At 47.1% G+C, this 26,863-nt stretch overlaps 2 protein-coding genes across 2 annotated transcripts in view; both read left to right on the top strand.

Annotated features, from left to right (window-relative positions):
* Positions 1-26,863, top strand: part of CPA6 (carboxypeptidase A6) — a 400,270-nt gene that overhangs the window by 48,683 nt on the left and 324,724 nt on the right. The gene's annotated exons all lie outside the window — the stretch shown is intronic.
* On the top strand, positions 1,769-25,262 carry LOC141265833 (uncharacterized). The gene is made up of 3 exons (XM_073679427.1): positions 1,769-2,101; positions 23,778-24,051; positions 24,271-25,262. The coding sequence occupies exons 1-3, from the start codon at positions 1,874-1,876 to the stop codon at positions 24,501-24,503; spliced, it is 735 nt and encodes a 244-aa protein (XP_073535528.1). The 5' UTR covers positions 1,769-1,873; the 3' UTR covers positions 24,504-25,262.

A 26,863-nucleotide genomic window follows, 5' to 3' on the forward strand; every position in this document is an offset into this window, starting at 1 on the left:
TTTGGTTCGTTCTCCAAATTGGGGTCGGCGGTGCCGGAGGAGGAGAATTTTTCCGGTGATTTGGAGAGAGTTTGGACTAATGTACGTTGCAACCTTCAAGAGGCTAACAAGAAGTCCAAGAAGTATTTTGGCAGGAAACGTAAGGAGGTTTTGTTTACTGTTGGTGACATGGTTTGGTTGTCCTCGAAGAACCTGCGGTTGAGGATTCCCTCTAAAAAACTGGGTCCTAAGTTTGTGGGGCCATTTAAAGTGCTTCAGGTTGTTAACCCGTCTGCTGTTAGGTTGGATGTCCCTACTTCCTGGAAGATTAATCCTGTGTTTCATGTTTCCTTGTTGAAAAAGGCTGATGTATCTGATAGGGACGCCACTGTCACAGTTTCTCCTGTGGTGGAAGACGGCGAATATGAAATTTCTCGTATCTTGAATTCTAGATGGCATAGATTACAGTATCTTGTCTCCTGGAAGGGAGACAACTCCTGGGTAAGGACGGATGATGTCTCTGCTCCTAGGCTTGTTAAAGCTTTCCACAAGAGGTTTCCAGATAGGCCTGGGCCTGGAGGATCCAGAGGATCCTCATAAAAGAGGGGGTACTGTTAGAACCCTCCTGTTTGTTTTTTCCATCTTGTGTTTTGCGGCCACGTGACCATCTGCCTTTATATTCCGGCTCCGCCCTTTTGGCTGTGCTGGGCTTCAGTGTTTGACTGTTTCTCTAGCCTGGTGCTTCGGTGCCTTTCTCTGTCAGTTCGCTTGGTCCTTCTGGGACCTCTAGTACCTTTTTGTCAGTTTGTCTTTCGTGTTCTGCAACAACTTCTCTGTTTAGGTGTCCCATTTTTGTCCCAGTCCTTAGTTCTTTTAGGGACTCCTCCCTTTATGCTATAGGTCTTCGTTCAGACTAGCCGAGGACCAAGGCGGGTCTGTTCACTAGGAACAGGCAGCCCGCTACATCGTAGGGATTCAGCTTAGTCTTACTGTAGGGGCAGCTTTCCCCTATCTTTCCTTAGTACATGTTGCAGATCATAACAGCCTGAGCCTAGCAATGCAAGTGGGTTTGTTCTCTTCCCTGGCTCCTATCTGAATCCGCTTGCTCCACTTCCAAGTGTATCAGTGTAGCGAGTAACGGCACCCTGTTCCACCAATTCATTCAGCTGTATACAGGGCCGGACGCAGATGGAATAGGGACCCCTGTACAATTGTAATAGTGGGGAAGGATGTAGCCTTCCCTAGGCACTGAAGTAGTTAAGGAAAATGTTCCCTTAGTTAATCCTCTCTGAACTGTGGTAGGCCAAGCTAAGGGGTTTGCTTCAGTGGTCCAGTCAGTAGAGTAGAGGGGGAACTTAGTGCCCGGATCAAGCCTTGAGTGATATAGAGCTTGTTCCTGGCATAATTCATTGTGGGCTGCAGTACCTGTAAACAGCCACAAGATGCCACTGTCCTAGGTGCAGATGTCAGGTTGAGTCTGCTAGCAGTGTTACAGACAGGGATGAGTTAATTCTGTGTGATGACAGCTCACTGAGGGTGGGCACATTAGGAAAATCTCTGTTTAGTTTCCAGAATCAGGAAGTGATTCTTCAGTACGAGTTGAGACCTCAAGTTGTTCAGACAGCCTGATTATAGTGGCTGCTAGGGTAGACGGGAGCTCCGTACCCTCAGACAGTGGGATCCCAGCGTGCAAGTCTCCCCACACAAGAGCACGAGTCCTGTCAGCCCGCCGGAGAAACTCATCAAAGCTTAGTGAGGACACTGGGCACTTCTAGTCTGCAGGAAGCAGAGGAAGCTTAATAGGACTCCAGGCTAAGACGTGGGGGAGAGATATCAGATCCAGGTCACTGTCAATACAGAGGAGTCTCTTGGGCCAAGGATTATAGCCACAGAGATGCTCCGCTTAAAGAGGGAACCAGGGCTGAAGCAGTTAACAGCGCCTGTGAGAGAGATGATTGCCTGTCGGGCCTTATCCTTTATATCTGACTGTAAATATTGTATATATTCCTCTTCCCCAAGTAAAGTCCAAGTTCTGGTTAAGAACCTCGTTTCCTCTGAAATTATTGCTGCCCTGGTCCCAGAAGAAAATTGCCTGGAGACAGCCGGGATCGGATGGCTTGAAGTAAGTGAAGAGCACTACATACACAGCCACACTTCAGAGGGAGGACACGTATTGTCTGTAGGGTGCCATAGCGAGAGAGGGCTACAGCTCGCCCACGACTACCTCGCTGGGGCACCTTACACAATAACAGTATAACAGTATATTGGCCCTTTGTAGTCCATTATCTCATCATAATGCACCCCTTTATGTGTATGTGACAAAAGTTGCTTGCTGCTGTGGAGGTGAAAAAGGACCCCACCTATTTAGCCTCTGTGGGCTGCAGATGTTGCACCACTGTTGGATTCAGAGAGAAAAAGGCTACTGTGCAAAAACAGTACATGGGCCTTATGCAGCCCAATATCTCATCACAATGCACACACTGATTTGGAGGTAAAAATGGGCCCCCAAATTTCTTGGGCTCCTGTGCGGCTGCACAGGTGGCACCAGTGATGTCTGTCCTTGGCTGTATACGCATCATGAAAATGGAAATACCGTTTAAACTGTGACACTGTGCAAGGGGGGTTGCACCACTCCCCACGACTCGTGGGCCCCACAGCGGCTGCTTGACTTGCTGCTTTTAGTGTTAAGTCACTGATCACAAAATATAGATAACAAACTGTAATATCATAGTACAGGAGTAATAAACATGGAGATGTAATGATACAGAGATAATAATTAATTGATGTCAATGGGTACCAAACACGGTACTGCACAGCACATGAATAAAAAACACAGTATTACCAGAGTGATGTAAAACACAGTGATGATAGGTAACATTTACACACCTGTTTAGACATGCCTACTGCCCTACTATGTATGCTGACTGAACCATCATTAATATGATCATTCTGGGAGCATAAAACATCATTTTTTCAGTAGCACAGATGTACAGCAGAGAACGAGGATCTCACCAGACAAATGAGTGTTTTGCTTGTTCACAAAGTGATTGCTGGCATGTTTAGACAAGCTGAAAATCGGGAACAAGACAGATGAATAAGACAGATGGCTAACGTAATGTTATGTCATGTGAGCCCTGCTGCCAGTCCATGGCCACTAATTGGAAACTCCAATGTAACTGTCACGGGTATGTCAGAAGTGACAGACCTTCGACCTGCAGTTGGTTGCAAGAGATCTCTACGTTTGGCATTACAGACATCTTCTTAGAGGCTGTCTCTAGGACCCAGCGGCTACCTTCCTCTGGCTAATTAACACCCTGCTTGGGTATATAAATACCTGCTGTGTTTCAGAGTGCTGGCAATATTTATTACTACTTGTGAAGGCTTTAGCAAGAGCAGTACTTTGTCCTCTCTGGAGCATGAAGACGTGTGCACATTTGTCTGGAGTCGCCTAAAGCTAAGCAATTTTACCCTGTTTGTGTACCCTTGTTGTCTATAGTGTTTAGTGGAGATCGGCTAGTGCTCATCTCCTCCCATCCCTAGCCTTAGCCATATGCCAGGGTAAGACAGGGCGAGGCACGCGTGCGGCGATTAGTGCAGAGACAATACAGGGACGTTAGGGGAGACAGCGTGACGCTAGATCAACCTAGGAGGTCTCCACTCCCCCTTTCCCTCTTCCCTTTGTGTTGCACTAAGTCTTTCCCACACCTTGCGTGACAGTAACTAAGATTCAGAGAAATTCAGAGAGCAGAAACAAATCTTATTTCTCCCAGATGTCAATTTTGTCTGAAGGAAATGAGAATGTAGTGGCCATTAGAGGTCTCTGATGGGCTGCAGTGCTCACGCAACATAACAAAAGTGAGCCCCAGGAGACCTGGCACCAATGATGCTAGAACAGCGTCATCACTGGAGGTGAATATAAAGTGTTTTTAATCTACATGGGGCAATATTATTTAGTAGGTGTTCTCCGAGTAGTGGACTACTCCTTTAAGAGGACAGGAGTAATAAACATAGTGAGGTCACCAATTATAGATAATAAACTGTGATGTAATAAACACAATGATGTTACAGTGCATATATAAGAAAAACAGTGATGCAGTAATAGAGGTATAATAAATAGTGATGAGCGAGCATGGTCGCTACTGCTCGGTGCTCGCCCAAGCATCTCACTGCTCGAGATGCTCGGCACTCGCCGAGTATTTCCGGGGTTGCTCGGTGGGAGCTCGGGTCACCTCCCTGCATGTTGGTGCTCTTTACAGAGCCAAGGAACTTGCAGGGATTGTCTGCCACTCACTGTAATGCCGCAGCCATGTTGGTTGTGGCATTACAGTGATTGGCTGGCCACACAGCATCATCAGGTCTATATCAGACCTGGCGCCGCCATGCTTGTCACAGTCACTCCGGAATCAGACAAGTGTAGGGAGAGGTGCTGCTGAGCTAGGGAGAGATTTGCTTGTTTCTAGTTAGTGTAGGTGTACCAAACTATATTAGAGACACATATCCATCTCAACAAACAGTCCTTCTGAGGACTAATCCATCTGCAGAGATATCAGGCAGGCAGTGTATATAGTCAGACAAGGTATATAGCAGACTGCAGTGCACATAGCACAAGAGGCTCCATTCCAGTTTTGTTTGCTGCTGCTGTTAGATATTTCTAGCAATAGGCCCTGGTCTCAGGGGCCAGGAATAATTTTTTTTTGGAACTCAATCCGTTTTTCTGCACCATTTGCTTGTTGACACTGCAGAATACAGCCAGGTCCTTTCCATATTACAGCGCTAAAAATCCAGCTATTTGAAACTATGGTTTGTCTGACACATGGATCACATATACATTTTCAGAAAATACTTCCATTTCTGGTCTCCATTAAAAATTTGTTTCAGTGTGTCTGTGAAGATATTGACACCAGTTTGCTGTTCAAAATAGTTACCTACAGGTCAGGTATTTAAAACTGTGTTTTCTCCGTAACACGGATCACATATACGTTTTCAGAAAATACTGCCATTTCTGGCCTCCATTAAAAATTTGTTTCAGTGTGTCAGTGAAGATATTTACACCAGTTTGCTGTTAAAAATAGTTACCTACAGGCCAGGTATTTAAAACTGTGTTTTCTCTGTCACACGGATCACATATACATTTTCAGAAAATACTTCCATTTCTGGCCTCCATTAAAAATTTGTTTCAATGTGTCAGTGAAGCTGTTGATACCAGTTTGCTGTTAAAAATAGTTACCTACAGGCCAGGTATTTAAAACTGTGTTTTCTCCGTCACACGGATCACATCTACGTTTTCAGAAAATACTGCCATTTCTGGCCTCCATTAAAAATTTGTTTCAGTGTGTCAGTGAAGCTATTGATACCAGTTTGCTGTTCAAAATAGTTACCTACAGGCCAGGTATTTAAAACTGTGGTTTGTCCGTCACACGGATCACATATAAGTTCGCTCCAAATTCAGTGATTTGTAGTGAGCGTGGAAGATATTGTCTTCCATTTAAAATGGGCAAGGCACGTGGCAAGGGATGGGGAACTGGACATGATGTTGATGGTGCATGCCGAGGCCGTGGGCAAGATGAAATTGTGGCACAACAAACACCCACATTTTCTTGCTTGACCTTCCAATCCCAATTAATATGGGACCGCAGAACACCACTATTGAACACAGAGCAGTGTGAAAAGGTTATTGGTTGGATAGCAGATAATGCTTCCAGTCACTTAGCCACCACCACCACCACCTTGTCTTCTACACGGTCAAGTCTCAGTAGCTGTGAGTCTGGACCGCATATTCCTCACCCTGAACCTCCTTCCTCCCACAATGCCGAGTGCCCAGCGACAAGTGATCCCACATTTGGACACTCCAAAGAGCTGTTCACATTTCCATTTATAGATTCGGGCCTCTCGCCCGGTCCACTTGAAGTGGGGCAAGAGGAGATCGCATGTAGCGATGCCCAAATATTTGAGCAGCCACGGTCACACAAAGGCGACAGTGGGAAAGTGTCACAAGAGGTGGACGATGATGAAACACAATTGCCAGCAAGTCAGAAGGAGGACCAGGGTGCGTAAGTGGAAGACGAGGTGGTGGATGATATAGTAACTGACCCAACCTAGCAAGAGGGCACGCAGAGTGAGGAGAGCAGCACACAGGGGGAGGGAGGCAGAGCACCCCAACAGGCAGGAAGATGCAGTGTGGTGGCAGCAGACAGAAGGCAGGCAATTGCTCCCCGTAACACCAACACGAAGGAAGTTGCCAGTACAACTGTTAGGTCTTCCCTAGTCTGGTTGATTCTTAAAGACTCTGCCGATAACCCCATAAAGGCCATTTGCACCACCTGCCAGGCCAGCATCAGCAGGGCTGGCAAAACGACCAGCCTGACCACCAACAGCATGATCAGACATATGGCAGCAAAGCACCCGACTTTGTGGGCCGAACCCCAGGGTCCAGGAACAGTGTCTGTGGGTGGCACCACTGCTTCTTCTGCTGTTGTGCATGCAAGCCAATCCCCTGTTCATGGTGCATGCGAAGATGCCTCCTGCCCTGCACCTATCATTGCACACTCTCAAGTAGCAGCATCAGGAAGCACGTCCACGTCCTTGTCCCAGCGCAGCATTCAGTTGTCCATACCCGTCCTTGGAACAGAAGCGCAAATACGCAGCCAACGCCCCACAAGCCACACTACTAAATTCCCACATTTCGCGACTGCTTGCGCTCGAAATGTTGCCTTTTAGGCTCGTGGAGACGGAAGCATTCCGCAACCTGATGGCAGCGGCCATTCCTCGGTACTCGGTCCCCAGCCGCCACTATTTCTCCCGGTGGGCCGTCCCTGAATTACACAAGCACGTGTCCCAAAACATTAGCCGTGCCCTCAACAACGCAGTTGCCGGGAAAGTCCTCCTAACCATGGACTCTTGGACAAGTGCTTGTGGACAGGGACGGTACATCTCACTGATGGCACACTGGGTTAACATAGTGGAAGCCGGGACCCAGTCGCACCTTGGGACAGAACACGTCCTCCCGACGCCAAGGATTGCAGGCCCTAGGTCAATCAGGGTTGCCCCCACAGCCTACAGTTCCTGCACCTCATCCTCCTCAGCCTCCTCTTCAGCGTCCATCACCGAAATGACCACATCAGTCACAAGCTGGAAGCACTGCAGCACTGCCTCGGCCAAGCAGCAACAGGCTGTGTTGAAGCTAATATGATTAGGTAACAAACCGCACAATGCTGAAGAGTTGTGGACAGCTCTGAAAGAGCAGACAGATCTGTGGCTCACACCGCTGAACCTACAGCCAGGCATGGTCGTGTGTGACAATGGCCGGAACCTGGTGGCGGCTCTGAGGCGAGATGAACTCACACACATACCATGCCTGGCCCATGTGCTTAACCTCCTGGTTTAGCGGTTTCTCAAATCCTACCCGGAGCTGCCGGATCTGCTTAAGTACACCGCCTGTGTGCCCATTTTAGAAAGTCACCTACAGCTTCTGCCGCCCTTGCCATGTTTCAGCAGCGTTTGCAGCTTCCGGCTAACAGACCGGTGTGTGATGCCCCACGCGTTTGAACTCTAAACTGCAGATGTTGGGAAGGATTTGTGAGCAGAAGAGAGCAGTTGTTGAGTACCAGCATCAACAAGGCCGTCGGTATTCAGTTCAGACTCCACACATAAGACCTCAGGAGTGGACATGGAAGTCAGACATATGTACCATCCTCCAAAACTTTGAGGACTCCACCAAGATGGTGAGCGGCAATGACGCCATAATTAGCGTCACCATCCCGCTTTTCTGTCTTCAGAAACGCTCTCTGCTCTCAATCAAAGAGGATGCATTGCAGGCGGAGCACGATGAGAAGGAGCAAGGAACCATACAGGATGATTACACACAGCCCAGCCTCATCTCATCCCAACATGGATTGGGTGACAATAAGGAAGAGGAGGAGGAGGAAGAACAGGAGATAGTTTCATGCACGATAGACGGTACTACCTGCACAACTGTCATACCGTCTGTTCAGCGTGGATGGCCTGAGGACAGAGAGGAGGAGGAGGAGAGCATGGTCACTCATCCTCTTGGTGAGGACATGGAAGTCTTTCCTGTTAGCAGTCTGGGACTCATGGCTGAGTTTATGTTACGCTGACTTTCCCATGACCCACGCGTTCTCAAAATTTTGTGTGACAGTCATTACTGGCTGGTGACACTTCTAGACCCACGCTACAAGGAGAACTTTATATCTCTTATTCCTGAGGCGGACAGGTCTACAAAAATGGGGCAGTACCAGAAGGCCCTTGTTGCGGAACTATTAAAAAAATTCCCATCTGAAAACGCTAGCGGCAGAGGTCACAGTTCGTTGGACAACTAAGGACTACCGGCGAGAGAGACACAACTCCAATCCAGCAGAGACAGGGGAACACTGTCAAAGTTCGGGGAGAATTTTCTCAGCCCCTCCCATTGCACAGGCCCTGAGGCGCGGGGTACTCTCACAAGGAGTGCAAAGTTTGGGAAGATGCTGAGGGAGTACCTTGCCGACCGTACCAACGTCCTCCGTGATTCCTTTGTGCCTTATAATTATTGGGTATCCAAGCTGGATACGTGGAATTAACTGGCTCTCTACTATTTGGAGGTCCTGGCCTGCCCTGCCGCTAGCGTTTTATCAGAGCCAGTTTTTAGTGCTGCTGGTGGAATTATAACTGATAAGGGCATCTGCCTGTTAACTGAACATGCTGACAGGCTGACTCTTATAAAAATGAACAAGGGCTGGATTGGGCCAGACTTCTCAATACCACCGAATGATAGCAGCGTAACATAAACTCAAATACAGTGTCTTTATTTGGGAGCTGTATTCCCATGCACCTTTTCACACCCATGCATGGGTATACGCTTCCTGATTTTGGCTATTTGCTCTTGTCCTACTCCTTCTCCTCATCCCCATCTTCCACCATCATATCACCAGGGTGACCGTGATCCGTGATGCAACACCCACATAATTTTTTTAAAGGGTGTTTATGATGCCCGTAAAAAAAATTTTTATACAGTATGTTCATGTATACCCCCAGGGGTAAATGTTTGTCAGCCCATACACTTAGTGCATGGGCATTACAAGTATAGGAGACCCGCTCCTTTCTAATGGGAACATTTTTTTATGAGGCCCTCTACGTCTCTTCCAATGGGCATTGGAGTGCCTCCCAAGTTTTGGCAGCCCTTGCATTCACTGCATAGGCCAACACTATGGGAGACCCACTTCCTAATAATGTGAACATTTTTTCATGAGGCCCTCTACGTCTCTTCCAAGGGGCATTGGAGTTCCTCCAAATTTTTGGCAGCCGTTTCTTCACTGCATAGGCCAACAATATGGGAGACCCACTTCCTAATAATGGGAATTTGTTGTTACTGTGGCCCTGCTCTATGTGTCTTTAAATTGTTAGTGGGGTTTTTCCTAAATTTTGTCAGCCATTGGACTCACTGCATACCCTATAACTGTATAGCAGACCCTCTCCTTTCTATTGGGAACATGTCGTACCGTTACTGTGGCCCTGCTCTATGTGTCTTTAAATTGTTAGTGGGGTTCTTCCTAAATTTTGTCAGACGTTGGACTCACTGCATACCCTATATCTGTATAGCACACCCGCTCCTTTCTAATGGGAACATGTCGTACCATGCTGCTCTGGCCCTGCTCTATGTGTCTTTAAATTCTTAGTGGGGTTTTTCCCAAATTTTGGCAGCCCTTGCAGTCACAGCATGGGCATTACCACTATAGGAGACCCGCTCCTTTATAATGGGAACATTTTTTTTACTGAGACCCTCCTCTATGTCTCTTCAAAGGGGTATTGGTTTGCGTCTGAATTTTTGGCAGCCCTTGCAGTCACTGCATATGCAATAACAGTATAGGAGACCCACTCATTAATAATGGGAACAACAAAGCATAGCCGGCTGATGGCTCTCTAACAATAGCGAGGGCCGACTGCTGGTTCTTTAAGAATAGTAAGGGCCGCCAGATGACCCTATAAAAATAGGCTTTGTGACTTTCAGAGTCCCTCCATCATAAATGAAACAGAATGTGTCTGATGATGTGTCACATACACCACATGGCCAGATAAGGTTGTAAAATGTTAAAATGACATTTCCTGGTGAATACATTTGTCTTAAAAAATAACGAAAAAACACAAACAGTAGGATTTTTCTTTAGTATAAAAAACAGAGTCACCAATGTAACCTCAATGTAACCACATTGTCCAGCTCCTGCACCTCCTCCTCCATCTCCGAAATGACCACATCAGTCACAAGCTGAATGCACTGCAGCACTGTCTAGGCCAAGCGGCAACAGGCTGTGCTGAAGATAACATGCTTAATGCTTAGGTGACAAACCGCCCAGCGCTGCAGAGTTGTTGAAAGCTGTAACACAGAAGCCTTATCTGTGGCTCTCATCGCTGAACATACAGCCAGGCATGGTCATGTGTGACAATGGGCAGAACCTGGTGACGGAGAAATGACAGCCGGAGTAGAGACGGTTTCCCTCTATGCCAGTCCTTTCACCAAGCTATAGAATATGGCTGTGGTGAAATAAAAATCCCACAGAAAAGCTGTTTCAGATTGAAAAACATTTGCCCCCCCCAGAGGATTTGATTCTGAGGGCTTACCTTTCTCCCCCGCTCAAGAGCCCAATAGCAGCTGCAAAGTTAGCGCTATCATGAACTCTCCTGATGTAGAAGCCAGGGCACACCAGAGGATTCTCTGGTGGGACCGTCCAACCCTGCCAAGAAGCAGTCCTGGCTAAGAAAAAAGTCTGTGTTAAGGTTCCCGGACACTCTATGGCTGAGGTGGAAACCCACACAAACACGGGGAGAACATACATCCTTGCTGGGATTTGAACCCAGAATCCCAGCGCTGCAAGGCTTCAGTGCTACCCACTGATCTAATGTGCTGCCGTTCACCCTCTGATATCTAACAGGCTGGAGAAACTTGCACCTACTGCCACTATTTCTTCAGATCCTTTGTGAGAAACTAATGTATTTGGGCAGCCACTCAGTCTACCAAATAAAATTCCTGAGAAGGAAATTGGGGATAGCTTCGCTACTGGTACTGGGGGCAGTGCTAATACCATGGCGTCGTACCATAGTTTACTGGAAATATTCCAGGCTGGTAGCAGGCAAGCAGATTCCCACAGAAAAGTACCAGTAGTAATGTTCAGGCACCCGCGCTTGTAGAAGACAATTCCAGGAGAAATAGTGGCGGCTGGGGACCGAGTATGGACACCCGGCATCCACCGCCATAAGGTTGTGGACAGCTTTCACCTCGACGAGCCTAGAAGGCCACATTTCAAGTGCAAGCAGCTGCCTAGAAATCTGTCAGTCTAGTTTTGCGGCCTGTGGGTGGGTGGCTGGCTGCATACTTGCGCTTGCATTCAAGTAACAGAAAACAAAGCAGATAGTGGCCTCTATCATCATCATGGCCTCACCTTGGCACTATGAACTCTCCTGAAGGAGAAGCCAGATCCCACCGGAGGAGTCTCCGGTTCTATGGTGGGGCCGTCCAACCCTGCCGAGAAGCAGCCCTGGCTAAGAAAAGTGTGTGGGAAGGTTCCCGGACACTCTATGGCTGCTTTTTTAATGTGGATTGGACGTGCTTATGCATGTTATTTCTCAAACCGCATTGCAGATCAGATTTGCCCAACTCATGAAATTAAAGGCACAAAGAAAGATCTTTGTGTATCGAAGCACCACCGACAAGTGCGAGCTGATGTTGGATGGGCTGCTATTGCTTCTGCAACAAGCTGCATTAGATGCCTTCCTGGGAGAAATGACACCCAGAGTAGATACTGTTTCCCTCTATGCCAGTCCTTTCACCGAGCTAAAGAATATGGCTGTGGTGAAATACAACTCTCACTGAGAAGCAGTGTCAGACTGAAAACCATTGGGCCCACGAGAAGATTTGATTCTGAGGGCTCACCTTTCTTCCCCGCTGAAGAGCCCCATAGCAGCTGTAAAGTTTGCGCCTATCATGAACTCGCCTGATGGAGAAGCCAGGGCCCACCCGAGGATTCTCTGGTGGGCCCATCCAACCCTGAGAAGCAGCCCTGGCTAAGAAAAGTGTGTGGGAAGGTTCCCGGACACTCTATGGCTGCATTTTTAATGTGAACTGGCTCCGTACCGTCCCTGGCCACATTCACCTGTCCACGTGTTTGTAGTTAGGCGGTCCTTCCCTGTAAGTGCACTGGGGAAGGCACGGGTAATGTTGTAATGGACCCGTGCTCGTGGAAGGCGGAGACGATTTCCGGAGAAATAGTGGCGGCTGGGGACCGAGTATGGACACCCGGCCGCCGCCGGCTTGAGGTTGTGAAAAGCTTCTGCCTCCACAAGCCTAAAAGGCCACATTTCAAGTGAAAGCAGCTTTAGAGGACTTCCTGGGAGAAATGACAGCTGGAGTAGATATGGTTTCCCAAGTCCTTTCACCAAGCTAAAGTATATGGCTGTTGTGAAATACAACTCTCAAAAAAAAAAAGCTGTGGACTGGCTCCGTACCATCCCTGACCACATTCTGTAGCGCTGGCGTCCCTGCCCTCTGCTAGGCAGGGACGCTGCTCCCCTCACCACTCTGCTCCGTGCCCGGCGTCCTCTCCCCGCTCTGCTGTCGGAGCGCTCCTTCCCGGCGTCCTCCTCCCGCTCTGCTCTCAGCGCGCGCTCCTTCCCGGCCCCTGTGCTTAGGGCGCGCGCGCTCCCCTCCTCTTAAAGGGGCCGCGTGCGCCGTCCTAAGGAGTCCCCGGCCAATGGCCGGAGGACTTCATCATATATAAGGCACCTCCTCCAAAATGGAGGTGCCCGAGCAATGTTGTTTGCACCTGTGTCTCACCTGTGCTTCAGCCCTCAGGTCCCGCTGCCAGTTACCTGCCAGTTTCCTGCCAGTTACCTGCCTGATTCCTGCCTGAATACTTGTTACCTGTCTGCTTTCCTGAGGTCCGACGGTCTGCCTTACAACTCCGGTCAGTCTGTCTATGGACCAGCTTGCCCGCTCACCTGGGAGCGCTTCTCCGTTACCTGCCTGCTTGCCAGCCCGGAGGCTCCGTTGTCACGTGCTGTGACCACCAGCTATTCCAGACTCTTGCCCGCTCACCTGGGAGCGCTTCTCCGTTACCTGCCTGCTTGCCTACCTGGAGGCTCCGCCGTCACGTGCCGTGACCACCTGCTATTCCAGAGACTCTCGCTTGCTCACCTGGGAGCACACATCTACCATCTGCCTGCTAGCCTACCCGGAGGCTCTGCCATCACAGGTCGTACCTACCCTTTACCCAGAGACTGCCCTGATCACTTGCCGTATCTCCCTGTCCGTTCATCCAGAGACTGCCACCCGCTCCCTTACAAGGGCCGCCCCCTTGTATAGTAGCTCAGAGGTTCCGCCTCCCAGACCCGTTACAGTTTGCTCGGGCCATGGAACCCGGTGGCACCCAAGCTCCCTCGCTCTCGGACCTCTGTCTTGAACTGTCCCGTCAGAGGTCCCAACAGGAGTCCATCCTGGGTCACCTGCGGAATGTTAATACTCGCCTGAACACTCTGTCTGATCCACCAACAACCTCCGCCAGTGCCATATCTTGCAATCCGGCAGCTCCGCTGCCCACTAATACCATGGTATCCTACCCCGGACCCCGGCTTTCTGCACCTCCTCGCTTCGGAGGCGACTCCGTCCAGGCTCGGGGCTTCTTAAATCAGTGCACCCTGCATTTCGAACTTTTGTCCTACCAGTTTAACTCCGACCGGGCCAAAATTGCCTTCATCATGTCCCATCTCACCGGGGAGGCCCTGGCCTGGCTAAATCCTCTATGGGAGAGAGGAGACCCCCTGGTGTCCAACTTGCCTGCTTTTCTCACGGCTTTCCGGAAAGTCTTCGACGAACCCGGACGGAAGACCTCATCTGCATCATCGTTGCTACGCCTCCGTCAGGGGAGTCTCACCGTGGGCCAATATGCCATACGGTTCCGTACCCTTGCCTCGGAGCTGGCCTGGGATAACGACGCTCTGGTTTCCGTCTTCTGGGAGGGTCTGTCTGGCCGTATTAAAGATGAACTTGCCGGTCGGGACATTCCTACCACTCTCGATGACTTAATAACTCTTGCCACCCGGATTGACCTACGGTTCCAGGAGCGTGCCAGAGAGGTCACCCGTGAGAGGAGGTTACCACGTCTAGCTCCTACTTTTCAGAAACCCGTCACTCCTTCTGTCTCTAACCAGGTACACCCTCCTGAGCCTATGCAGGTCGGCCAGACCAAGATGGTCAAGACCCATCAGGACTTACGCCGTGCCGAGGGGACCTGCTTCTACTGTGGCAGTAAGGAGCACCGGATCCGTGCCTGCCCGGAGAGGTCGGGAAACGCCTGTGTCTAGGTTCGCTCAGAGAGGTCCACCTAGACAAGAATAAATCCTCTCCATCCCTGCTGTTGTCAGTTTCAATCGTCTACGGGGAGAACCGTTATTTCGAACTAGCCCAACTGGACTCTGGAGCAGCCGGGAATCTTATTTCACAGTCCCTGGTAGAGAAATACCGCATCCCCACCAAACCTCTGGCTGTACCCTTGTCTGTGGCTGCCGTGGATGGGGGTCTCTTACCACGCCCCATCCAACTCATCACCGAATCCATTACTCTGCAGGTGGGAATGCTGCATTCTGAGAGTATCTCCTTTCATGTTCTGCCTGGACTCTCTCACGCCCTCTTGCTAGGTCTGCCTTGGCTCCAGAAACATGCACCCGTGCTTGACTGGCAAACCGGAGAAGTCCTTCGCTGGGGACAAGACTGTCATAAGACCTGCCTGGTTCCCGTCCATCCCGTCCGTCCCTCTCCTACCCCAGCTAATCTACCTGGACTTCCAATTCCTTATTGGTCTTATGCTGATGTCTTTAATAAAAAGGAGGCAGAGACATTACCCCCTCATAGACCATACGACTGTCCCATCGACCTGTTACCCGGTACTACTCCTCCCCGTGGGCGTATTTATCCTTTATCCGCTGCTGAGACCCGGTCGATGTCCGAATATATTGAGGAGAATCTGGCCAGGGGATTCATCCGGAAATCTACCTCCCCGGCGGGAGCAGGCTTCTTTTTCGTCAAAAAGAAGGACGGCTCTCTCCGTCCCTGTATAGACTATAGAGGCCTAAACCAGATCACGGTGAAGAATAAGTATCCCCTTCCGCTCATTCCAGAATTATTTGATCGTCTGAGGGGGGCTAGAATCTTCACCAAACTAGACCTCCGTGGGGCGTACAACCTGGTTCGTATCCGTCAAGGGGATGAATGGAAGACGGCATTCAACACCCGGGACGGCCACTATGAATACCTGGTAATGCCCTTTGGTCTCTGTAACGCTCCTGCCGTCTTTCAAGAGTTGGTCAATGACATCTTCCGGGACCTTCTCTACTCCTGCGTAGTGGTGTACCTGGACGACATCTTGGTCTTCTCTCCGGATCTCCAGACTCACCGGAGGGACGTTCGTCAGGTCCTGCTCAGGCTCAGGCAGAATCACCTCTTCGCTAAATACGAGAAGTGCCTCTTTGAGCAGACCTCGCTTCCGTTTTTGGGCTACATTATTTCTCAGACCGGCCTACGAATGGATCCAGAGAAACTGTCTGCCATCGAGAAATGGCCTCGACCGGAGGGGCTGAAGGCCATTCAGCGGTTCCTGGGCTTCGCCAACTACTACCGCCTCTTCATACCACACTTCTCTTCCCGGACTGCCCCAATTTCCGCGCTCACCCGTAAGGGTACTAATCCCAAAGAGTGGCCGCCCGAAGCAGAAGAAGCCTTTCTTTCCTTAAAACAGGCCTTCTCTTCCGCCCCGGTGCTGCATCGCCCGGACGGCAACAAGCAGTTCTTCCTGGAAGTGGACGCCTCCTCCTCTGGAGCTGGAGCGGTACTTACTCAAAAATCTTCTTCCGGGAGGATGGTAACTTGCGGCTTCTTCTCTAAACTCTTCTCCTCCTCAGAGCGCAATTATTCCATAGGAGATCGAGAGTTATTGGCCATCAAACTGGCATTGGAGGAGTGGCGTTACCTGCTTGAGGGGGCTCTTCACCCGGTAATAATTTACACTGACCACAAGAACTTGGCTTACCTCCAGCATGCCCAGAGACTTAACCCGCGCCAAGCCCGGTGGTCCTTGTTTTTTGCTCGTTTTGATTTTGTCCTTCATTTTCGCCCGGCTGACAAAAACGTCAAGGCGGACGCCTTGTCTCGATCCTTTCTGGTATCTGATCTCGAGGAAGATCCGAAACACATCATCGATCCCGCCAGAGTAATGCAGGTGGCTCCCGTGAGTCTAAATCGTCTCCCTCCCGGAAAGACGTTCGTATCAGTACCTGATCGGGAGAAGATCCTTCACTGGGGTCACTCGTCTAAACTGGCTGGCCACGCTGGTCAGAAGAAGACCCTCCAGCTTATTTCCCGGCACTACTGGTGGCCTACCCTGCACAAGGATGTAATAGACTTTGTTTCTGCCTGTGTGTCCTGCGCCCGCAACAAGGTTCCGAGACATCTGCCAGCCGGTCGCCTCCTTCCGCTCCCAGTACCTGCTGCCCCCTGGCAGCATATTGCAATGGACTTCATAACTGACCTCCCACTCTCTGCCGGTTGTACAGTCATTTGGGTGGTCGCTGACCGCTTCTCCAAGATGGCTCATTTCGTTCCCCTGCCAGGCCTCCCGTCTGCACCCGAGCTAGCTAGAGACTTTATTCGTCACATCTTCCGTCTTCATGGCCTGCCCCTCCACATCGTGTCGGATCGTGGGGTACAGTTCACCTCACGCTTCTGGAGAGCCACTTGTAAACTACTAGACGTCACCCTGGACTTCTCTTCCGCTTACCACCCACAGTCCAATGGTCAAGTGGAGCGGATCAATCAGAACCTGACCAGTTACCTCTGGCACTTCGTTAATGCCCACCATTCTGACTGGGTGGATCTCCTACCATGGGCCGAGTTCTCTTACAATAATCACGAGAGCGAATCCTCCTCCAAATCCCCGTTTTTTGTAGTCTTTGGTCAGCATCCTCGGATTCCTTTTCCTGTCTCCACCTCGGTGGACAACCCGGCTGCGGAATCTCTCGTTAGCAAATTTTCCTCCATTTGGGAGAGTACCCGATCCGCACTCCTTCAGTCTTCCGAGCGTATGAAAAGACACGCTGACAAAAAACGTCTGGACCCTCCTCAATTCCGTCCTGGGGATAAAGTCTGGCTCTCGTCCAAATATGTCCGGCTCAAGATCCCTTCCTATAAGTTAGGGCCTCGGTTCATCGGCCCACTGGAGGTCATCAGTCAGATCAACCCGGTGGCCTATAAATTGAAACTCCCGGCCAACTTACGGATCCCTAACTCCTTCCATGTATCTCTCCTCAAACCTGTGGTACTTAACTCTTTTTCCAAGTCTACAGGTACGCCTCCTGCTCCGGTTTCTGCTGAGGACGAGTTTGAGGTAGAGAAAATTCTTGCCACCAAAAGGGTAAGAGGAAAGACCTTTTTTCTGGTAGATTGGAAGGGGTTTGGTCCTGAGGAGAGAACGTGGGAGCCCCGGGAGAACATCCATGCCCCTCTCATCCTAGCTAAATTTCTGTCTGGCCTAAAAAAGGGGGGGCCTAAAGGGGGGGGTACTGTAGCGCTGGCGTCCCTGCCCTCTGCTAGGCAGGGACGCTGCTCCCCTCACCGCTCTGCTCCGTGCCCGGCGTCCTCTCCCCGCTCTGCTGTCGGCGCGCGCTCCTTCCCGGCGTCCTCCTCCCGCTCTGCTCTCAGCGCGCGCTCCTTCCCGGCCCCTGTGCTTAGGGCGCGCGCGCGCGCGCTCCCCTCCTCTTAAAGGGGCCGCGTGCGCCGTCCTAAGGAGTCCCCGGCCAATGGCCGGAGGACTTCATCATATATAAGGCACCTCCTCCAAAATGGAGGTGCCCGAGCAATGTTGTTTGCACCTGTGTCTCACCTGTGCTTCAGCCCTCAGGTCCCGCTGCCAGTTACCTGCCAGTTTCCTGCCAGTTACCTGCCTGATTCCTGCCTGAATACTTGTTACCTGTCTGCTTTCCTGAGGTCCGACGGTCTGCCTTACAACTCCGGTCAGTCTGTCTATGGACCAGCTTGCCCGCTCACCTGGGAGCGCTTCTCCGTTACCTGCCTGCTTGCCAGCCCGGAGGCTCCGTTGTCACGTGCTGTGACCACCAGCTATTCCAGACTCTTGCCCGCTCACCTGGGAGCGCTTCTCCGTTACCTGCCTGCTTGCCTACCTGGAGGCTCCGCCGTCACGTGCCGTGACCACCTGCTATTCCAGAGACTCTCGCTTGCTCACCTGGGAGCACACATCTACCATCTGCCTGCTAGCCTACCCGGAGGCTCTGCCATCACAGGTCGTACCTACCCTTTACCCAGAGACTGCCCTGATCACTTGCCGTATCTCCCTGTCCGTTCATCCAGAGACTGCCACCCGCTCCCTTACAAGGGCCGCCCCCTTGTATAGTAGCTCAGAGGTTCCGCCTCCCAGACCCGTTACACATTCACTTGACAATGTGTTTGTGGGTAGGCGGTCCTTCCCAGTAAGTTCACTGGGGAGGGCACGGGTAATGTTGTAGGACCCGTGCTTGTGGAAGGTGGAGATGACACTAGGACAAATAGTGGCGGCTGGAGACCGAGTATGGATACCCGGTCCCCGCCGCCACAAGATTGTAGACAGCTTGGCAGTATAGTATTGCAGCCTGGTGTGGGTGGGTGGGTGGCTGGCCGCATACTTGCGCTTCCAAGGAATGGGGTAGGGACAACTGAACGCTGCACTGGGACAAGGACGTGGACGATGATTGTTGCAAGTCAGCGATGACAGGTGCATGGCGGGAGGCATCTTCGCATGTGCCAAGGATCACTTATGATGGGCACACTTTTAGGCAGTGACCTCTGAGTCAGAAATGCTTCCAGGGGTCTTCCCTATGCTTTTCCCATATCTTTTCAGCATTGTATGCATATGTCTGATGATGTGTCACACACCACATGGCCAGATAAGGTTGTAAAATGTTAAAATGACATTTCCCAGTGAATGCATTTGTCTTGGTTGAAAGTAATGCAAAAATGCAAAAACGCATCAAAATCGCTACGTGTGAACATAGCCCAAGGTGTGGAGGAGGATTTTTGGTTTTGGTTATTTATTTTGCCTTATATACAAATCATTATCCTGGAAAGGATGTTCCTTAACAAAATTCCCAGGAAAATCCATTTTGGTTTCGTTTTTGTATGTTTTATTGTGAGTCCGTAAAAGTGGCATAATACCTCTGACAACGTTGTTGACAGCAGTGACCTGGGAGTCAGAAATGCTTCCAGGGGTCTTCCCCATGCTGTTCCCATGTCATTTGAGCACTGTTGCCATCGATTTGGGCAATTTTTAGGCCCTCTGCAGACCGCCGGGGGGATCCGCCTGAAAAATGCTCTAGTTTCCCATAGACTTACATTGGGCTCGTTGCTCGGGTCGAGCACCCAAGTATTCCAATTTGTTCGACCCGAGCATCGAGCACCCGAGCATTTTAGTGCTCGCCCATCACTAATAATAAACAGAGTGATTTCACAGTACAGAGATAGAAAGCACAGAAACACCACAATGGGCTGATAATAAAAAGGGAGACAGCACAGTATAGAGATCAATATAGTGTTGTAGTACAGAGGTAAAGACATTGGATACACTACATCAAAGTGTTTATGACAGTTTTCTGATGTACACACCTTAAAAAGTTGCTAAATTTTGGCACAACACAAAGTAAGTTTTCATGCCAAAGCCGCTTTTGGCGGAGCTGGAGCAGGATGAGGCGTGGCGTAGCATGGCAATACTAGGCCATCTAATTCAATACTAGACATGGCATACCTTAGTGCCAGAAGTCGCACTTAAGTCTCTGACTGGATCAAGATTTGTGGGGAGGCACACCTCAACTTCTAACTAATGAGGCGCCTGTGACTCCACCATGCCCCCTCATCAAAACTGACATGAACAACACCATATCGATGAATTGACTCCATTATGATGTCACAGTATAGATAATCGTAACAACATAATGTCAAGTTACAGGTATAATATATAAAGTCATAAGAAAGGGATGAAAAACAGTAATTTCACAGTACAGAGATAATAAACACAGTGAAATCACCAGTTTTAACAGTATCCGTTTTTCTATCTACTTATCTGTTATCGTCTATCTAAATATTACTCAGGTTTTAAGGTAATAAAAAATAATTTGTTATGGGAATAAACTTTTATATAACTGGATTGAAGACAGAACTAATATCTGATCTTTTTCTGCACGGCGTTATCACACTCCCACTGTGTTAGCTGTATACAGACCTGTTTATGATGTAATTTTTGTGTAACATTGAGTGTAATCCTACTGGATAAATCTGAATCTGCCGACATCTGTAAATGATTGCTTAGAAATTACTGAAAATTTATAATAACATTTTAATGAGCACTGCACATTTGTTACATATTAGTGGATAGTAATACAATGTGTTCTCATCACCGTTATGTAATAGATGATTGATGGAATTTTACCAGCAAACTTGTATTTACACATCACACGTAAATATTTACACTTCTGAGATTATCTACATTTACTCCTGATTCATAAATGGAAATATTAGGGTACACAATCAGTAAATGCTGCGGATCGGACGCAGCACACTTGCGCTGTGTGCAATCTGCAGCGGCCAGATGTTACAGCATAGTGGATGGGATTTATACAAATCTCATGCCCACTATGCGTCTCCGGGCACCTGCGGCTTACCCGTGGACACAGACATGTGTCGCGTCTTCACAGACCTCAGTATGTCAATTTCTCTTGCGGAGACACTGGTCTTCGCAAGAGAAATTATATTTACTGTAATGTATAGGATGCAATGAATCCGCATGTGTTCATTGAACCATGCGGATTCACCTGCGTGCAGCGCATTGGACGCAGCATAAAGTATGCTGCGTTCAAAGCACTGACAGGATGGATTGTCTTCACTTAGGCTCACCAGGTGAGGTGGATCCTCTAAGCGTTAGGTCAGGGTGGGCACATGGACCCCAGGTGTTGATGCAGCAAGCCGGACGGCACGTGATCAGTGAGGACTTGGCCACAAAGGAATCTCAGGTGAAGTAGGACGGATAAAGTGGAACCCAAGAAGAATGAATGCAAACATAAAAAGTTCAGATGGTGGATGGATGCACCAAACATAGGACTAGAGTCTCAAACCCAGGACACAGGTGTGTGTCTAATTAGGCCTTAAAGAGGTTTAGGGAGATGATGTCATTGATCCACTCCGGGCAACCACCGGAGTACAGCAAATTGCAGCTGACCCAGGAAGAGGAAACGGAGCCCAGGATACCCAGGACAGGGGTGTAAGAGTAAATGTATTGTCATAACATAATGAAAGAGCTGTATCCTCCACCTTGAAGAGATGTTCAGGAGAATGTCCTGCCCTTATGAACACATCCCTTCTGATCGCTGAAGGACAGCGATGTCTGAAGGCAAAAAAAATTAATGACAGACAGGAATTTCAGTCATCTCTCATTGTTCAGTAGTTTCTGAAAACTTGAGAATTTTGATTTTTGCATCATGCGGCCCAGTGAAAAGTATTTTGTCATGAATGTGACGTTTATTTTCTTTATAGGGAAAATTATCTGTAAGATACGTCATCATTATGAGATTGGGGGTGGTCTGACATCTAGCACCCCTATTGATCAGCTGATATCTGCGGCTGTTTATCAGTGATGTGTGAAGTGGAACACAGCAGCCCACACATTCTTTAGTGGCCCCTGCTGAGTATTTCTATTTATCTCCCAGTCATGTGAATAGGAGATAAAGTTCCGTACTCGGCAGCGGCAAGCAAAGCAATATACGGAACTGCCATCTATCCAGATATTGATGACCTAATGCAATGGTGTGAAAAAGTGTTTGCCCCCTTTGTGATTTCTTATTCTTTTGCATGTTTGTCACATTTAAATGTTTCAGATCACACAAGTAAACACAAAATGCAGTTTTTAAATGAAGGTCTGGGACTATAGGGCCTAAAGTGAAAGCCATTATCCACAAATGGCGAAAACATGGAACAGTGGTGAACCTTCCAAGGAGTGGCCGACCGACCAAAATTACCTCAAAAGTGCATAGACAACTCATCCAAGAGGTCACAAAAGAACCCACAACAACATCCAAAGAACTGCAAGCCTCATTTGCCTCAGTTAAGGTCAGTGTTCCTAACTCCACTGCTGAGCAAAAAGAACATAAAAGATCATCTCAGTTTTACCAGAAAACATTTTGATCATCACCAAGACTTCTGGGAGAATACTCTGTGGACTGACAAGGCAAAAGTTGAACTTTTTGTAAGGTGTATGTCTCATTACATATGGCTTAGAAGTAACACCGCATTTCAGAAAAGGAACATAATACCAACAGTAAAATATGGTGGGGGTAGCGTGATGGTCTGGGGCTGTTTTGCTGCTTCAAGACCTGGAAGACTTGCTGTAATAAATGGAGCCATGAATTCGGCTGTCTACCAAAAAATCCTGAAGGAGAATGTACTGACATCTGTTTATGACCTCAAGCTGAAGCGCACTTAGGTTATGCAGCAGGACAATGATCCAAAACACACTAGCAAGTCCACCTCTGAATCGCTTAACCCTGCTGTTCTGTTCAGTCAAAAATGACTGAATTTGAAATTTGATATTTTTTAAAATATTCATTATGCGGTTCTGAAACTTGTGGTTAATTGACTTTTCCTCATTTGAGGAGTTGTTACTATGGGAAGGTTTTTTTTTTTTACTTTTAGCTCTACGGTTTTTTTACACTTGTACTGTTCGGTCAAAAATGACAGATAGCCTTTTATACTAATCTCCAGCCATTTTTTGAGTAAAATAAAGGAGTTATAATCTCATTTTGGACTATATATTGCATCTACTACTATTTATCAATTTATCTAGGTCCTTTTGGTCCTTGCAGATTTACACATACATACATTTTCAAATTACGATACAGCAGATGGATTCACTTCCAGTATATTTATGTGTAAAAAATTTTCGTTGTATCTTATTTACCCTGCTGTTCATATAGAAATAGTTCAATTCATTTGTCAACATTTCACATTGTAAATGAAAAGATTTTCTTATTTTCCTTGTGTTAGCTGGTTCAATTACTGTGTAATACTGACCTAAAAAGAGCACTAATAAATTCTGTTTAACAAATGTGTTTGTTTTACTGTGGGCTATCTTATGCTAAAGGATGGTGTTTTCTCTAACCTTATCAGTAGACAATTACCATGCTAGTCTATACAGTTATTTCACTTTCAGTACAACTGGCAAGAACATAGAGAGAGCACATGTATAGACAGAAGAGCTCTGAAAACTCATTTTTACAGGTATGAAGCAGATAAACTATTATTTTATTCTCAAATTATTCAATTCTTTTTATTAGATTGTATAGTGTAGTGTAAAGCAGCATTTTTTTTTTATTTTGCTCAGCCATTAGTTGATTACTGTGTTATGATGTAAGACAATGGTCACTGCCTGCTTGTTGAAATAATGCCCAGCACTTATTTCATCTTGCATGAGACTTGTACTTTTGATGACCCATTCTTTGGTATGCAAGTGGGGAGAGCATTAGGGCTGTGTATGTCTGCTTATAAGGAGGATATATTATCATTGCTGTGATAGAATGAGTGCATGCTTATATGGATGGTCTCATTTGCGACGCTCCAGCATCGCAATCGCAGGGGATGTCTCAATGTGTGACAGGGCACTTATTGTGTGCATTGTTGTGAAACTGGTAATAGTTTGTTATCTCATTTTATTATTATTGTTTATGTACAGTACAGACCCTCCAGGCTGTGTAAGGGCTATCTGACCAAGAAGGAGAGTGATGGGGTGCTACGCCAGATGACCTGGCCTCCACCGTCACCAGACCTGAACCCAATCGAGATGGTTTGGGGTGAGCTGGACTGCAGAGTGAAGGCAAAAGGGCCAACAAGTGCTAAGCATCTCTGGGAACTCCTTCAAGATTGTTGGAAGACCATTTCCGGTGACTACCTCTTGAAGCTCATCAAGAGAATTCCAAGAGTGTGCAAAGCAGTCATCAAAGCAAAAGGTGCCTACTTTCAAGAACCTAGAATATAAGACATATTTTCAGTGGTTTCACACTTTTTTGTTAAGTATATAATTCCACATGCGTTAATTCATAGTTTTGATGCCTTCAGTGTGAATGTATAATTTTCATAGTCATGAAAATATAGAAAAATCTTTAAATGAGAAGGTGTGTCCAAACTTTTGGTCTGTACTGTATATATTTTATGTTTTCATTCCACAGTGTTGCCTTTTTGCATGATGAGAAAACGGATATTGACTGAAGCGGAATTGGAGGAGCTTGTAAACACCTCCGATTCAGATGCTGATGTCCTGCTTGAAACTGTGTCCAAAGAGGAGAACCACATAAGTGACGGGGAAACAAATGCAGAGAAATCTGATTCTGAAGTGGAATCTGATGAAGAAACCCAGACAACTAGTCAATGCAAGAAATCCATTCGAAAAAAAAAGATGTAGTTTGGAACTTGCAGCCTTCTGCTCAGGCTGGAAGAAGGTATTTTTTAAATGTCATAAAAGATACTACAGGTCCTACTAGGTACGCTATATCAAGAATTGATGACATACAATCTGCATTCCAATTGTTCATAAATATAACCATACAAAACATCACAATACAAATACATAATATTTTTGAAAAATATATATTTACATACAGTTTGATGTTATTAGTTATCATTTACAGTTATATAAAGAATATGTTTTTATGTGCAAAGGTGCAATATGCATGAATATTGCAATGAGGCCATGTAACATTTTTTGATACAAAAAAAATAAAAATTACGTTTTTGATTTTATTTTTCATTTGTATATGAACAACCATGTTCACATACAGTATAATAATGCAACAGGTATTCAAATAAAACACTTAAATTAGCTAAAAATCAAGACTTTAATAGGTCCGGTCAAAAATGTCCGGAACATTATAAGTGTATAGTAGACCCGAACAGAACAGCAGGGTTAAGAAAAACAAATTTAAGACTTTGGAGTGGCCTAGTCATATTCCTGACCTTAATCCAATTGAGATGCTGTGGCATAACCTTAAAAAGGAGGTTCATCCTCGGAAAACCTCCAATGTGGCTGAATTACAACAACTTTGCAAAGATGAGTGGGCCAAATTTCCTACAGTCTTCCTCGTAAAAGACTCATTGCCAGTTATCGCAAATACTTGATTGCAGTTGTTGCTACCAAGGATGGCCCAACCAGTTATTAGATTTAGAGAGCAATCACTTTTTTAACACAGGGCCCTGTAGGTTTGTATTTCTTTTTCCTCTTAATAATAAAGACCTTCATTTAAAAACTGCATTTTGTGTTTACTTGTCTTACCTTTGTCTAATATTTCAATTAGTTTTGTGATCGGAAACACCTAAGTGTGACAAACATGCAAAAGAATAAGAAATCATGAAGGGGGCAAACACTTTTTCACAACACTGTATATGGATAGGTCATTAATATCATAAAGCCTGGATAATCCCTTTAAAGTTTACAATTGTTTGAGGATTCTAATGTATCATCAATTAATTCAGTTATATCAGTTATATCATTTTGCCTTTCCCAAAACATGCTCTAAAAGTTCAGAAGACCTTTAAGGAACATATTTAAAGCTGTGTTCATATGTGACAAATCTGCAGCAGATTTAGTTGAAGGAATGCTATGAATTTGAAAGAGATTTCACCCTTTCTTTGTAAATAGTGAAATCCACTGTGAAAATCCGCAGTATGAATTAGTGTATTTCGGCTGTGGATTTTCTCCACAGTGTGTGGACAAGATTTCTTAAAATCTCAGCCACATTACAAGTTTCTAAACACACATAAATCCTCTGCAGAAAATCCACTCTGTATCACGACATGCCCGTACAGTGACAATCTACAATGCATACCTTTACTTAAAGGGGTATTCCCATCTCCAAGACCCTATCCCAATAAGTAGTAGGTGTAATAATAATAATATTAGCAAATACCTTCAATTAGAAATGTAGTATAGTATTCGCTATGTCACTTACTTCATGTGCAAGTATTGCAGGACCTTAGGTATCCACGGTTACGACCACTGGCAGCTATATAACTAACTGTCACTATATCAGTAGACGTAACCATGGATACCTAAGGCCCTGTAATGCCTGCACATAAGGAAAGAGACATATCGAATCAGAAGAACTATACTACATTTATAATTGGAGGTATTTGCTAATATTATTATTATTATTATTAATAAAAATTTACACTTACTACACATTGGGATAGGATCTTGGAGATGGGAATACCCCTTTAAGTTTGCTCGATTTCACACCTTTACTTTTCTTATACAGTAAGTGAAAAACAGTTCCTGTTTTTTTCAGTGTGCTGGTTCCATTTTTTGGCTCGTGCTCTAGTTTTAACAATCCTATTTGCATCTGTTTTTCTCATATGAAGAAAAAAAATCTTAGCTTGGCGAGTTTGATCTTCAATATAGGTCAAAGTAGGACAATCTGCCTTTTTTTGTGGACAATCGATCTGCAAAAACAAAGCACATGTGAAAAAGTACATTGATTGTAATAAGTCCGTGTTTTAACTGATGTGTGAATCTGGCCTTAGGCTAGTGACGCGCCCCCTGGGGCTGTCGGGTACTCGGTAGCCGGGCCGGTCCTGTATCGGGGTAGTCACGGTGGCAGTGACCCGGTCCATGGCCCAGGGCGGTCAAATAAAGAACAGGAGTGAAAGTCAATTAGGGGAAATAAAGATTTGGGGATAATGTTTGTGACACCACACGTGGTATGCGGCTATATGGGGCCGCTGCTGCTAGCAGATCCACTGGGGCTGATGGTGACGCAGAAAAGATGG

Source organism: Phyllobates terribilis, unplaced genomic scaffold (assembly GCF_046119375.1).
Source record: "Phyllobates terribilis strain yellow unplaced genomic scaffold, ASM4611937v1 Scaffold_4__5_contigs__length_816908805, whole genome shotgun sequence".
Lineage (NCBI taxonomy): Eukaryota > Metazoa > Chordata > Amphibia > Anura > Dendrobatidae > Phyllobates > Phyllobates terribilis.